The following is a 13,296-nucleotide window of genomic DNA, read 5'->3' as shown; positions in this document are numbered from 1 at the left end:
AGTCCACTACAGGGAAGTCTTAAAATCTTCCAGGCCTCTGGAGGGATAGATGGGGGAGATGGGAAAGGTGAAGAAAGAGCCCCCTGCCCCAGGGACCTCCTTCCATTGCAATCACAGCTGTTGCTTCTTCCAGAGCAGGAGCCACTCAGGCTGGAAGCCCCAGCAGAGACCAAGCCCAGGTCAGGGGCTCTGCACAACCCACTCCCACCTGCCACAGTCATAGGTCCTTGGGGGACCTTTCCAGATGAGACAGAGAGGTCTGGAAGAGTGTAAGACACTTGTCCAAAGTCAGCGCCTTCCCAACCCCACCTCTGGCTCCCCGGGCTCTGCCATTTAATCTGCCAGCTGCTTTCATTTCCCCATCTCCTGCCCTGGGGACCCCCAGACTCTTCAGAGAGAATAGATGGCCTGGCATTGAGGGGAGGGGCAGAGGCAGGGAGGAGTCTTCAAGGCTTGGAGTGAGGAGTCCCTGATGGTCAAGACTTAAGACCCTTGGCTGAGCGCCCGTAGCACAGTAGTTATAGCACTGGCCACATGCACCGAGGCTGGCGGGTTCGAACCCAGCCCGGGCCTGCTAAACAACAATGGCAACTGCAACAAAAAAATAGCTGGACATTGTGGCAGGCACCTGTAGTCCCAGCTACTTGGAAGGCTGAGGCAAGAGAATAGCTTCAGCACAAGAGTTTGAAGTTGCTGTGAGCTATGATGTCACAGCACTCTACCCAGGGCGACATAGTGAGACTGAAAAAAAAAAAAAAAGACTTAGACACGTGACTGGTGGGGAAGCACAGGTGACAGATAGAGACAGAAGATGACTTTGACCATCCTGACCAACACTGACAACAGAGGAGAGAGCAACCTCTTGGGCAGCAGAATGTCCCCTGCCCAGGGCAGGGAGAAGGGACTCCAGTGGCTGGATATGATGAATCTCCACTCATGGGGCCCCAGCTGAGGGTGACAGAGAAGCATGGGTGACAAGTAGGGGAGCACGGGTGACGGGGGGAGCATGGGTGATAGGTGGGGATGCACTGGGGACAGGTGAGGAAGCAGAGGTGACAGGTAGAGAAGCATGGGTGACAAGTAGGGGAGCACGGGTGACGGGGGGAGCATGGGTGATAGGTGGGGATGCACTGGGGACAGGTGAGGAAGCAGAGGTGACAGGTAGAGAAGCATGGGTGACAGATGGGGAACCAGAGGTGACAGGTGGTGAAGCACGGTGACAGCACCTGATGCTGTGCTGAGTCCTCCCGCCCTTAGGAGGCAGGCGTGAGAGAAACATCCTGTTTCACCCATGAGCAAAGCTGGGCTCAGAGGCTAATGACCTGCCCTATGACACATAGGTGATGTCTGAATAGATGAAACCAGGTCAGAGTGACCTGAGCTGGGGCCCCAGGCGTGGAGATTCATCATATCCAGGCACTGGGGCTGCTGGAGTCCCTTGCCCCTGCCCTGGGCAAGGGACATTCTGCTGCCCTTCCTCTATTGTCAGCATTGGTCAGGATGGGCAAAGTCATCTTCTCACTTTCCCTGGGCGTGTCCTTCCCAGAGGAAGGAGCAAGGTGGCTTGCCCATCTTCCTTGCGCCACCTCTCCACATATGTTTGTGTCTGCATACATGACGCACACATGCATTGGAAGGTGCTGGCTTCCTCCTCAGGAGAGCTGCCTCAGCACTGGTTGTATTGTTTGAGACAAGGCATCCTTCCCATGGTGAGGCGCAGGGGCTCAACTCTGGTTGGTGAGGCCTGGGCTGCTGGGACCTGGATGGAGTCCCTCTGTGTAGTCAAGGGACTTGCTGCCATAAGGCTCAAGACAGAAGGACGGCCACAGCCTGATTCCAGAAGCCCCAACATCTCAGCACCTAGTGGACACCTCTCCCAGGTCCCTGGTCTTGGAAGCAGGAGCGAAGACAGGCCTGGAAGGTGGCGGGGTAGGGAGAACAGAGGCTCAGATGATGAATGCTCTATGGCCTGGGCATCACTTCCTGGGCACCTTCTCCCAGCACGAGGGTGGCCAGGTGAGTGAGCATTCATCAGCTGAGCCTCTCTTCTCCCTACCCCCGCCACCCTCCAGGCCTGTCTTCGCTCCTGCTTCCAAGACCAAATGATCCAGAACTGTAGCTGTGGCCACTACCTCTACCCCCTGCCCCATGGGGAGAAATACTGCAACAACCGGGACTTCCCAGACTGGGGTGAGTGGGGCTGCAGAGGGATGGGCAGAGCTCGGTGCCTTGGCGGGGCGTGGGGACGTGCCCTGGCAGTTTGTCCATGGTCCATGATCCCTCCTCCCAGCCCCCTCCCAGGGCCCCTTTCTACTGGAACCCATGCTCCTTCACTCAAGTCCGTGAAGTGCAGGCTTGAAACATGCAGGTGTGGGAGCACCTCTGTCCCCACAGGCCTGTGTCCATGTGCCACATGATGGGCTGTGTGAGGCTCACGTGTGAGCCTGGCCATGTGCACATGTGAAAGGGCATCTCTGAGCTCATGTCTCAATGCACAGTGCCCTCTGTGACTGTGGCATGTTTCTTTGCGTAGGCTTACACACCAGCACTCTGCCTGTGCACACTCTGGCTTTGGTGCACATGTGTGTGTGCACACAGGCTGCACGGCCATCCTCAGTGTGTGTCTGTGTCTGTGTGGGCTCATCTCTCTGCAGGGTGCTGGATGGCAGGGGACAGTGAGGAAGCCATTGTCATGATGGTGGCCTCTGAGGGCTTGAAACCTGGAGTCATAGAAGGAACAGCCCTGGGGTGGGGCCATATCCAGCTGCAGCCCAGACCTGGGTCCCCTGGGGGTCTGGAGCCCAAACACTGATGAAGATTGCTGGCAGTAGACTCACATCTTAAAACTAGCACAACAGACACCAAAAAGGGAAAATGTCATTCCTTCCACCCACCTGTCCCTATACGTGATCCCATAACCCTGTCCCCTAGGCAGGGGATGGCAGCACAGGCAAAGCTGCTCTGATGCTGTGAGCTGGTCTGGATGTTTGAGACAAGGGTCCCCCAGACCAGACAGGGGTGAAATGACTGGACATGGGGGTTGGCAGGGGAGCAGTCCTTCCCCATGACACCTTCCCCACCTAACCACAGGCCTCAGGTTGCCCAGGGCCAGAGAGGCTCAGCCGGGTTGGGTGGGGGGCCCTGGAAGTCCCCTCATGGTCTCGGCCATCTCCCTTTCTCCTGCTCAGCCCGCTGCTACTCAGACCTGCAGGTGAGCGTGGCCCAGAGAGAGAAGTGCATCAATCTGTGCAAGGAATCCTGCAAGTGAGTGGGCTGTGAGGACGTGGGGGCAGCGCAGCGGGGCGGGGGGGGCCGTGTCGGTGGGGACAGACACGGGGCTGGCTTTCTCTTTCAGTGACACCCAGTACAAGATGACCATCTCCATGGCTGACTGGCCATCCGAGGCCTCGGAGGTGAGATGGTGTGCGGCTAAGCTCCTGGTCCCCCATCTTTGGGCTGGAGACAAGGAATGAAGGCTGCTTGGAACTTTGGAAGGAGCACCTCTCTCCTTCCCTCCCATCTCCCTCTCCCCTTCTTTCTTCCTTCCCTCTTTCCTTCCTTCCCTCCTTATCTTCCTCTTTTCTTCCTTCCTTCCCACCTTCTCACAGTCCCCCTTCCTTCCTTCTCTCCTTCCCTCCTTCCTTCCTTCCACCAGCATTCCCTAGGCACTGTGCTGGGGACACAGCAGTGAGAGGCAGATGCAGCCCTGGGACCCTCCTGGAGCTTGTGTCCCAGCCAGAGGGAGACGTTACACACAAACAGAAATAAGACCACTTCAAGATGTGGGCTTGGCTTTTGAGGAAATGGACAGGATGATGGGGAGAGTGGCCGGGTTAGTGTCCCCACTGCAGACACAGTGCTCAGGGGAGGCCTCCTGAAAGGGTGACACCCGAGCTGAGGTCTGGAGGTGGAGGCTAGGTCAGCAGCAGGCAGAACCGGGCAGAACACTGGGCCAGGAGGGAGAATCTGTGGGCCGTGTCCCTCCTCCCCAGAACAGCAGCCACAGCTGCCAAACATGACCTTGCTCCCGCTCCCCTCTCACTCATAGCCCCCAGACATCAGGAAGGCACAGGCTGCTGCCTCCCTCCCCATAGGGAGCAGGGTGGTGCTGGAGGGGACACTGTAGGTGCCATTTTCCTCAGCTGTCTCTTGGGTTCCAGGACTGGATTTTCCACATCTTGTCACAGGAGCGGGACCAAAGCACCAATATCACCTTGAGCAGGTGAGCCTGGAGCCTGGGCTGGGCTGCAGAAGGCAGAGGTTTGGGCACAGGGCAGCTGCTCAGACCCCTTCCAACATGGTCAGACCAGGAGCGAGCATAGAGGGGGAGGGCTGAGAGGGAGGGCTGGAGTCCATCTCCCGGAAGGGAGGAGCCTGTACTTCCCTGTGCTACCCGACCATCCAGCAGCTGCCATTCACCCCTCCATCGCCCGTCCTTCCACCCCCATCCCGTCCATCCCCCACACCCCCACCCTCCATCCTTTCAACACAAAATGCTGAGCACGACAAAGACCTATCAGGAAGCTGTCAGGAGCCTAGAGGACACATCTCTGCAGAAAGGGCTGGTGGTCAGGGGGTCTATACACCCCCCTCAGGAGCACAGCAGGGAAGGAGCCTCCGGCTGCCTGAGACAGGAGAGAGAGCTATGTAGGGAGGTGACAACTAGACTTTCCAAGAAGGAACTATTCAAATAAGAAGAGGCAAAGATGCTCTGGCAGAAGACAAGCTTGGGCAAAAGCCTGGACCTGAGACAGCACAGGCTTTCTGAGGCCTTCGGCATGAGCAGAAGCCTGCTCGGCCACCCTCCTCTGCCCCAGGTGCCCTGATGGCAGTGCAAGGCTTGGCAACTCTGTGCAGGGTCCCTGCCCATGTGCTGGGGTATGGAGAGGGGACCTCGGAGCGGATCTTTGGGGCTGTCTCAGGCCAACTGAGACCAGGTTGCAAACTGACAGGGATGGGGTTGAGAAAGTAGCTACAGGCAGGTTCTGGACAGAGAAAGGCCTGTAAGAAGCTCAGGCCAGGGGAGGGCTGGGGCCACCTCGTAGCTTCCTGTCCTGCGTATGTGCCTGTGTGCGTGCATGCCTGTGTGTACATGTACCGTACACATGCGCACAACGCGTGTTCATGTGTGTATACATGTGTGTGCACTGGGGAGGAGGTTCCATAGTCCCAGCCCTGCTTGCTTCCTCCTGCAGGAAGGGAATTGTCAAGCTCAACATTTACTTCCAAGAGTTCAACTACCGCACCATTGAAGAATCGGCAGCCAATAACGTGAGTCTGGGGGGTTCCAGAAACCCTAGCCCTGCCCTGCCCCATCCCCTGCACCCTGAGGGTGGAGAGAGTCCTGAGCCAGGGGACATTAGGATGGCCACCCTTCTCCCCTTCCGTAAGGATGAGCCGAGGCTGGAATTGGGACCCTCCCCGCCCCACCCCCAGCCAGGCCCTCACATGCCCTCCCGCTCCCCACAGATCGTCTGGCTGCTCTCAAACCTGGGTGGCCAGTTCGGCTTCTGGATGGGGGGCTCAGTGCTATGCCTCATCGAGTTTGCGGAGATCATCATCGACTTCGTGTGGATCTCCATCATCAAGTTGGTGGCCTTTGCCAAGAGCCTGCGGCAGCGCCGATCACAAGCTCACTATGCTAGGCCACCACCCACCGTGGCCGAGCTGGTGGAGGCCCACACCAACCCCAGCTTCCAGCCTGACACGGCCAACGATAGTCATAGCGCCGGGGCCTACCCCGATGAGCAGGCCCTGCCCATTCCGGGCACCCCACCCCCTAACTATGACTCCCTGCGTCTGCAGCCCCTGGATGTCATCGAGTCCGACAGTGAGAGCGACGCCATCTAGCCCTGCCCCTGCCCACCCTGGGCAGCTTAGGAACTTGAAGCTGAGAAGTAGAGGCCATTGGCCAAGTTCTCCTTTTATGGTGCCCTCTCCAAAGGGCCAGACAGGAGGTGTCCAAGCCCAGAAGTTGCATCTCTCAACATTAAGACAAGCAGCAAGTGGCCAGTCCCAGACTGAGGGCTCCATAGGGCCACAGGGCTGTGCAGGATATGGGGACTGTGTTTCTCCCTGGCTCCTGCCCACATCCCCACCTGTCCTGATCCTTTCCCTGAGGTATCCCCAGCCAGACCCCAAGGACCCCTGGAACACCCACTGCTGTCAGCTGCAGAGAGAAGTTAGGTGGGCACGCTGTGTGGCTCTTTCTTCCCGACCTTGGCTGACCTCTGGGAACAGACCCAGGGAGCATGGGGGTGGTGGGAGGAGGAAGAGCATCACAGGTGGGGGCCCTGCCAAGTGGCACCTGCATTGTTCTAGAAAATAAAAGTAGAAAACATTGGGTCAAGCTTTGTCCTTTGTCCAGCTATGCAGCTGGAGAGCCCTATGGTCCCTCTGGGGGTGGAAAGGCACCCACACTCAGCAACGGCCAGCCGAGAAAGTCTCTTCAGCCAGTCAAGGGGCAGCCCTCTCTTGCAGTTCTGAAAATTCCTTTTAAGTTGTCCCTGGAGCAGTGGCCTAATGACTTTTTTAATGTCACCCATCCTACATTTTGGGGTTACAAGGACAGAGGGGGAGAGAGGGGGAAGGAGAAAGACCTGAAGCCAGTTTGGCCCCCAGAAAAACCATGTTTTCCAAGGGTGATGTGGGGGACATGACTCCTGGGGCTGCCAGATGAAATACAGGTGCTCAGTTAAATTTGAATTTCAAATAGACAACAAAATTAATTCTCTAGTATATATTTTGAGTACATTATACTGACAAACCACTGTTGTTTTGCTGTGACATCCTGTATTTTTAATTGCTAAATATGACAATCTTGAAGTCCCCATACAGAGATTAGGGGGCTCTTACCAAAAAAGAGCAGGGCCTGGCAGGTGCAGACAGTGGACCACTGCAGCACCCTGCTGTCACCCACCAGGCCACGGTTAGGAGGAGCACTGGCTGAGAGCCTGCATCACTGGGGGACAGTGTTTGCTGGCCACCCTGTTTGCTGGCCTTGTTCACTGGGTCTCTTAGTCTGGAAGATAAATAATCTAGCTACCAAGTGCCCATCATGGCACCTGGGGAGGAAGGAGGTGCCACAGAGTTGGTGCCACTGTGGTGAAAGGCAGATTCTAGGGGCCAAGTAGGGGCCACCTTGAGGAGCCTGGTTTTCTAGCTCGGGGCTCAGCTGGTCTGCAGGCTGGAGTCATGATTCTTGGTGGTTACCACCCTTACTACTATGACTATGGCTTTCATTATTAGCAGCAGTAGTTATCCCACACTCACTGTTAACATTTGGTGCCGGTATTAAACAAAGGCTATATTGTATCAAGACTTCCCGTGTGCCAGGCACCATGCCAAGTACTTTAGTCTTATTTCATTTCATTCTCATAACTACTGAATCAGTCAGGGGTACATATAGCATCATCCCATTGTACAGGTAAGTAAACTGAGGCGTAGGTGAAGTAAGATGCCCAAGGTCACTATTCTAGTAAAGGACAGAGCCGAGACCCCAGCCTCACTCTCTTGGTACCAGTGGTCATGGCCACACCAGTTCCGTATAGTAGCCTGGAGCATTCATAATTTTTGGCCCATCTGAAGCTGTGGGGCATTATTATCTAGCTGGCGCCTTCCTGTGCCAGCTCTTTGGTTACCTGTTAGAACAGGCTTAAGCAATAAAGGGAATTCATTGGCTTTTGTACTAAAAGGAATCTCAGAGGTGGCTGTACACAGGGACGCACCTAGATCTGGTGTTTCCGTGTCCTGTCCCTCACACTTAGACTCATTTGGATCATGGTCACTGGGGAAGGATTGGGGATGCTACCTGGCCAACCCTGGGGAACTTGCAAGGGACAGGTGGGAGGTTCTGTTCAAGTGAAGCCAGGATCAGGCTGGGATGAGCATCAGCTCAGCATCCCTGCTCTTGGGGGGCAGGGAGGGCCATGAAATAATGGCCTATCACTAAAAGCCAGGTCGCCCTCTCGCCTCAGGATCTACAGGAGAAAAATGCCTGGGGCCCCTGCACAGCCTTTTAGGGCTGAAAACTTAGGTGGGCAGGGCCCAAATTGCCCAGAAAACATCATTCCGTAATTCCCACCTCTACCCTAAAAGGGAATGTGAGTTGCAGATGCTGGAGGACCGTGAAATGGACATTGTGTACCTGCAGTCCCCTCCTCTGGATCTCAACAGCTCTTCCAACACTGTAGGAGTTAAGTACCACTATGCCCCCCATTTTCAGATTAGGGAATGAGTCTTAGAGGGATGGAGTGATTTTCCCAAGGTCACACAGCTGTGAATCAAGCCCATCCCTGTCCTATTCCAAAGCCTGGTGGCTCTCAGGAAGAGTTTCCACTTGAAAGCAGCACAGTGTCACCTTCTAGGTTTCTGGCTCTCACTTCTTCAAGGCAAGGGCCAGGCTCAAACCCTGCCAGGGAACAGTTTGTGATCTACCACATGAGAAACCAAAATATTTTTCTTGGTGTGGGTTTGAAGCTAATGTTCTGTTGGGGCCAGCCAAATCGATTCCAAGATGTGAGGACAGAATGTGTGGGAACCTCCGTGAAGGCAGACCCAGTAAGACAGTCACCCTGGCCACCTGGTGGGGTGGGCTTGGCCACTCTTGAGGGCTGGCATGGGCAGGCTGACCTACCCACGGAGACTGGGTATCCTGCCACATGCCTCTCAGGCCCCGCACGAAGGAAGCTGTGCAACTGTCGGTCAGGGTCACCAGGCTCATTCTGAACCCCAGACCTTCCATGCGGTAGTTGAGTGACCCCAGAAAAGAGGCTAACCCTCTCCATACTGGTGAGCTCAGCCCAGGCAATCAATTCTGGTTGGTCTAAGGCAATATTTCTCAACTGCAAGTGAATTTTCCCCTCAGGAAATTTCCAGAGATGTTTGTGTTGTTCTAAGTAGGAAAATTAGGTCAGGGGCATTGCTGGAGAGCTGTGCAAAGGATAGCTGATTGGCCCCAAACGCTACTGGTGCTGAGGTTGAGAAATGTCAGTTGAAGTCAACCCCGTGCCCCGCTTCCCCACCTCCCTTGCAGCTGGAGACGATGCCTCATGACCAGGAAATGGCCAGTGAGGCCAAGAGCAGGTTGGCCCGCAGCAGGTCACCTGACACAAGGGACAGAACGGCTGCTCTGCACGTGGATGCAATGCCTATGACTCAGGAGTCACCTGTGACAACGAGGCATCCACATGTGGGGCAAAGGTCAAGATTGCAGAGGCTGGTCTTGGTTCTAACTCCTTGCAGCCACTAAATCGATGCCTGTGGCCTCCACCCTTAGACATCTTTTTATTGAGAAAAATTAATTACTATTTATTTAAGAAACTCAAATCAGGTTATTCCATTACTTATAGACAAATACAATCCTGACACATACAGAGGCTATTAACACACATAATAAAGGATGAAATTCACATCATCCCATACATTTTAAAAAAGAAATAACCCACTTTACCATGGCCTACAAGACCCCATAGGATGCAGTCTCCCACATCCTCTCTGCCTCTATGTCCTGCTTCCCTCCACACTGCTCACTCCTCTCCAGCCCCTGCTGACCTTGGCCATGGCTGACCTTAGACATCCCTCAGGTTGAAGCCCACACTTCACCCTCAGGCTGGACACTCCTCCTTAGCTCTCTGCTACATTTCTCTCATACTGTAGGTCTTGGGGCTGCCCACCCTCGCCCGACTCCATCTCCCACCCTTGCTAGCCCTTAACATCTGAAATCATCCTCTTGGTTTACCTTCCTCTCCCTCCCTCCCTTTCCCACTGAGTGTAAATTATAGGAGAGGATTCAACTACCTCCTCCACAGCCACACTCCCAATGCATAGGGCAAGCGGGAAGTAAATATTCACTGCAGGAGGAAGGAAAGAAATCAGCCTTCTCTCATTTCACAGTATTTATTAATTCCATTTTCAAGGTCAAATCATATTTAAAAATTATCTAAAAATTCCCCTCTGATAAATAATATATCTCTAATTTACAGCCCATTTTTTGATTATACAAATGAAACAAGTCTTTTTCAAACAAATTCTACCCAATCCCTGGCAGTTTTCACATGAATATGTGCTGGGGAGTCCTGTGATTAGAGCACACCAGCTCTGACCCTGGCAGTCAGGTGTGTGGCGGGGTCAGTAATTCACACTCCGCATGGTGGCCACCGTGGTAACCAGGCGACGAGGAAGGCCTTTGCTAACCTGCCTGTAATCCTCAGGCCTGGCCTTCAAGAGTGTCACGATGTTCTGGAGGGTACGGGACGGCTGCAGGCCCAGGGCGTCCATCACATTGATCAGATAGTCTGTGGAGAGCGGAGAGGAGACAGACAATGCCACAGACTCAGCATGAGCAAGACAGAGCCCCAGAAAGCCTCCCCTGACTGAGAAACAGAGAAGCTGCCCCTGCTGAGTCCCCAAATGCTGGGTACCTACTCTGCCTTAGGCAGTGGGCAAAGCTTTACAGAGAGGGTCCTTCCAACAGGGTCAAACTACACTGTGAGCTTTCTCTAAGCCTAGTAATTCTGATTTAATGAAGGACTAACTAGCATCACCCACCAACACACACATGCACACACAGCCCTCCAGCACCAGTCTGAAGACAAGCTGACCTCACTTGTCTTGTACTGGGGACTCCTGGGCTCCCACCTGCCCTCAATGTATCCCACTGACCATGTGGGAAATCCAAAGGGTCAGGAGACGTAGCTGTGCTTGTTTGAATCGCTGCCAAAGCCTTCCCATCAGAACCCCACAATGAAGCCAGTCTGGGGGGTGTGGGGGGGGGCAGTACAATGGAGATTTCTACACTTCCCATATAAGTCAAGGCACTGGGAGCACAGACAAATACACAGTTCTGAGCCTGCCCCCAGACCAAGTTGACCACCCGGGAAGGGTCCTAGGGCTCTGACATTCTAAGAGGCGACCCCAGTAATTCCAACCACAGGCAAGCTAGGATGACGCAGGCATAATGAAGGGCAAATTGAGAGCAGCCAGGTGACCTCAGGGAAGTCCTTCGACCTTCCTGATAACCCCGATGAGGTGGTGTGGCAGGGGGTCACAGGGACAATGGGCACAACAGCACCTAATGTGGCCCAGGTGACTGATAATGGGTGCTGCCTTCCCTTTCTCCCTCCTGGGCAGGCACAAACCCAACCTGAGGGAGGCACCCAAGACCTTCTCCTGGTCCTCCCTCTTCACACTCTGAAGGACAAGAGGACAGCAGCACCCCAGATGTTCATCTCTTCCCCTCGCCCAGAGTGGAGCTCCATGCAATCTTCCTGCATGTCTTCTTTTTGAGGGCCCACTCAGGGCAGGGCCAGGAGGAGGTGCCCACTCTGTCCTGGCTGGATGACTCATGTCCAAGTCAGGATGAGCTGCTCCCCAGGAAGCGTGCCACAGGTCAGGTACCTGCTCCTGCACAAGTGTCTCCATAAAACTGTGAGCACCCCTGCACTGGGAGCCAGGAGCTGCAATGGGGAGCCCACAGTCTCCCATGACACGTTTTTTTGGCCATCCGTGTTTCTTATCCTATTTGCATTAATGCTTAATCTGAATGTCTTTCAGGTGGTGTGCAATGCCACAGACCTCCCCTCTCCCTGGCAGCTGTATATGTTAGCTTCACCTACCTGGCCCCTAACCTCACTCCCACACAGTGTAAGTGCAGTGAGGACAACTGTCAAAATCTCTGGTATCTCTGTCTCCTTGAACTCAGCTGGCAAGCAGATGCTCAATGCGTGAGGGAACAAAGTGCATGAATGAGGGAAAGTGGTGAATGAGGGAACAAAGAACCTGTAGGTGAGCTTAACAACAGGGAGAAATAACCTGGACAACGGAAATCTAAGAGCAATCCCCGAATCACTTCACTCACTAGTTCCAGTTGGTTCTCTCCCCAGTGCTCCTGCCTGCACTGACAAGGAATATCAAGGCACACTGGAATTACCTCATCTCTCTCCTCTGAACACTGTGCCCAGGGAAATGGCCAAAAAGCTGGCTGCTCCTCTGGTCCCTGAGATCTGACTAGGAAATGCACAGAGGCCAGGAAATCGGGGCAGCTGGATTCTAGGCCTGGCTCCATCCCAATAGCTCTGGGACCTGAAGGAAAGTATTAATACTTCTAGTACTTTCACTTCCAGTTGTTCTTCTGCAAAACAAGAAGCAGGAGCTACTTGGGCCTGGCTCGGCCTATGGCTCCCCAGGTCAAAGCTCTGGCTGGTCCCCCAGGGAGCTGATCTTTAAGGCTGCTCCCCGCTTTCTCCTGACCACCCCAAGAGCTGCCTGAGCTAAAGAACAGGCAAGGCAATGGAATGACACTAAGCTTCTGACAGAGACTTCCTGCCACTGGCAGAGCACAGGGGGGCAGGGAAGCCCTCCACTGATGAGGGCAGGCCGGAGAATGGGACACACCCTCTGACTTGAGAGGTAGGATGCTCTTCTCATGGAGACCACAGAGGGACCCTGGCCACATGGCCTTGTCATACAACTGCCCTGTGCCTGTTTCCTGACCAGTGTGATAGAGAAGAGAGCACCTACCTCACAGGGGAGCTGGGGAGAGCACTGGGCTCAGCGCCTGGCATGCCTGGCGCACAGCAAGAGCTCATTAAACACTGGATGATTCTGATGTAAAAGGAGCCAGGCCACATCTGTCACTTCATATTCCCCTCACTGAAGCTCCTCTCGAGGGTTCTCAACCTTAGCAGCCCATCAGAAGCCCTGAACCTTTCCCAAAACACCCAGACTTACTAAGCCAGAATCTCTGGGGCAGGGCCTGGAGAACCTGCATTTTGAGCTGGCTTCATAGCCAAATCCAGAGTTGACGTTCAGGGGAGACATGGGATACGATTCCTGGACAGCAAAGGGGGAGTGACAGATGCAGTAAGCAAGAGCTGTCCCTCCCACCTCCTGTCCCGTGGGGACCCACCAATGTCAGTGGCCAGCTGCTTGGCGGAGTGAGGGGTCAGCTCGGGGATCTGGAGGATGACATCACAGTAGGTCTGCATTGTGGCTCTGGCGATGGAGCCCAGCCAGTTGTCTGCCATGTTGTCCAGCTCAGGCAATTCATCCCCTGAAAAGGAAAGAAAGTCACCAAGGAAATGCAGAATCTGTTCAGGAGGAAAATGCACCCCTCTGGGTGAGCTGGCCCACGATATGGTCCCCACAAGAAACCCAGGAACAAAGAACAACTAAATCTTAGGTCAACTAGTATTGTCTAAGAACAATGAAGATTCAGAAAAGGAGGCAATAACTTCAGAGTTCCCAAGGGCCTGGAAACTGAATGTAAACAGGCAGGCCAGGGTTTCTACAGACAGG

General features: G+C 54.4%; 2 protein-coding genes across 2 annotated transcripts in view; one reads left to right on the top strand and one right to left on the bottom strand.

Annotated features, from left to right (window-relative positions):
- SCNN1B (sodium channel epithelial 1 subunit beta) overlaps positions 1-6,339 on the top strand; it is a 67,812-nt gene extending 61,473 nt beyond the window's left edge. The window contains exons 8-13 of the mRNA XM_053557651.1: positions 2,073-2,190; positions 3,189-3,264; positions 3,356-3,413; positions 4,161-4,222; positions 5,196-5,271; positions 5,470-6,339. Of these exons, the coding sequence (XP_053413626.1) occupies positions 2,073-2,190; positions 3,189-3,264; positions 3,356-3,413; positions 4,161-4,222; positions 5,196-5,271; positions 5,470-5,850 (771 nt within the window). The 3' untranslated portion in view covers positions 5,851-6,339. The remainder of the gene's footprint in view (positions 1-2,072; positions 2,191-3,188; positions 3,265-3,355; positions 3,414-4,160; positions 4,223-5,195; positions 5,272-5,469) is intronic.
- A 2,938-nt stretch (positions 6,340-9,277) lies between these two features.
- The window catches only part of COG7 (component of oligomeric golgi complex 7), a 97,636-nt gene continuing 93,617 nt past the window's right edge, over positions 9,278-13,296 (bottom strand). Inside the window, exons 16-17 of the mRNA XM_053556725.1 lie at positions 12,908-13,051; positions 9,278-10,295 (exon numbers count right to left, since the gene is read on the bottom strand). Coding sequence (XP_053412700.1) covers positions 10,129-10,295; positions 12,908-13,051 — 311 coding nt within the window. The 3' untranslated portion in view covers positions 9,278-10,128. The remainder of the gene's footprint in view (positions 10,296-12,907; positions 13,052-13,296) is intronic.

The sequence above is a fragment of the Nycticebus coucang genome, chromosome 12, assembly GCF_027406575.1.
Source record: "Nycticebus coucang isolate mNycCou1 chromosome 12, mNycCou1.pri, whole genome shotgun sequence".
NCBI classification, from domain to species: Eukaryota; Metazoa; Chordata; class Mammalia; order Primates; family Lorisidae; genus Nycticebus; species Nycticebus coucang.
The sequence above is the reverse complement of the archived record's forward strand: the minus strand, read 5'-3'. Positions and strand labels throughout refer to the sequence as shown.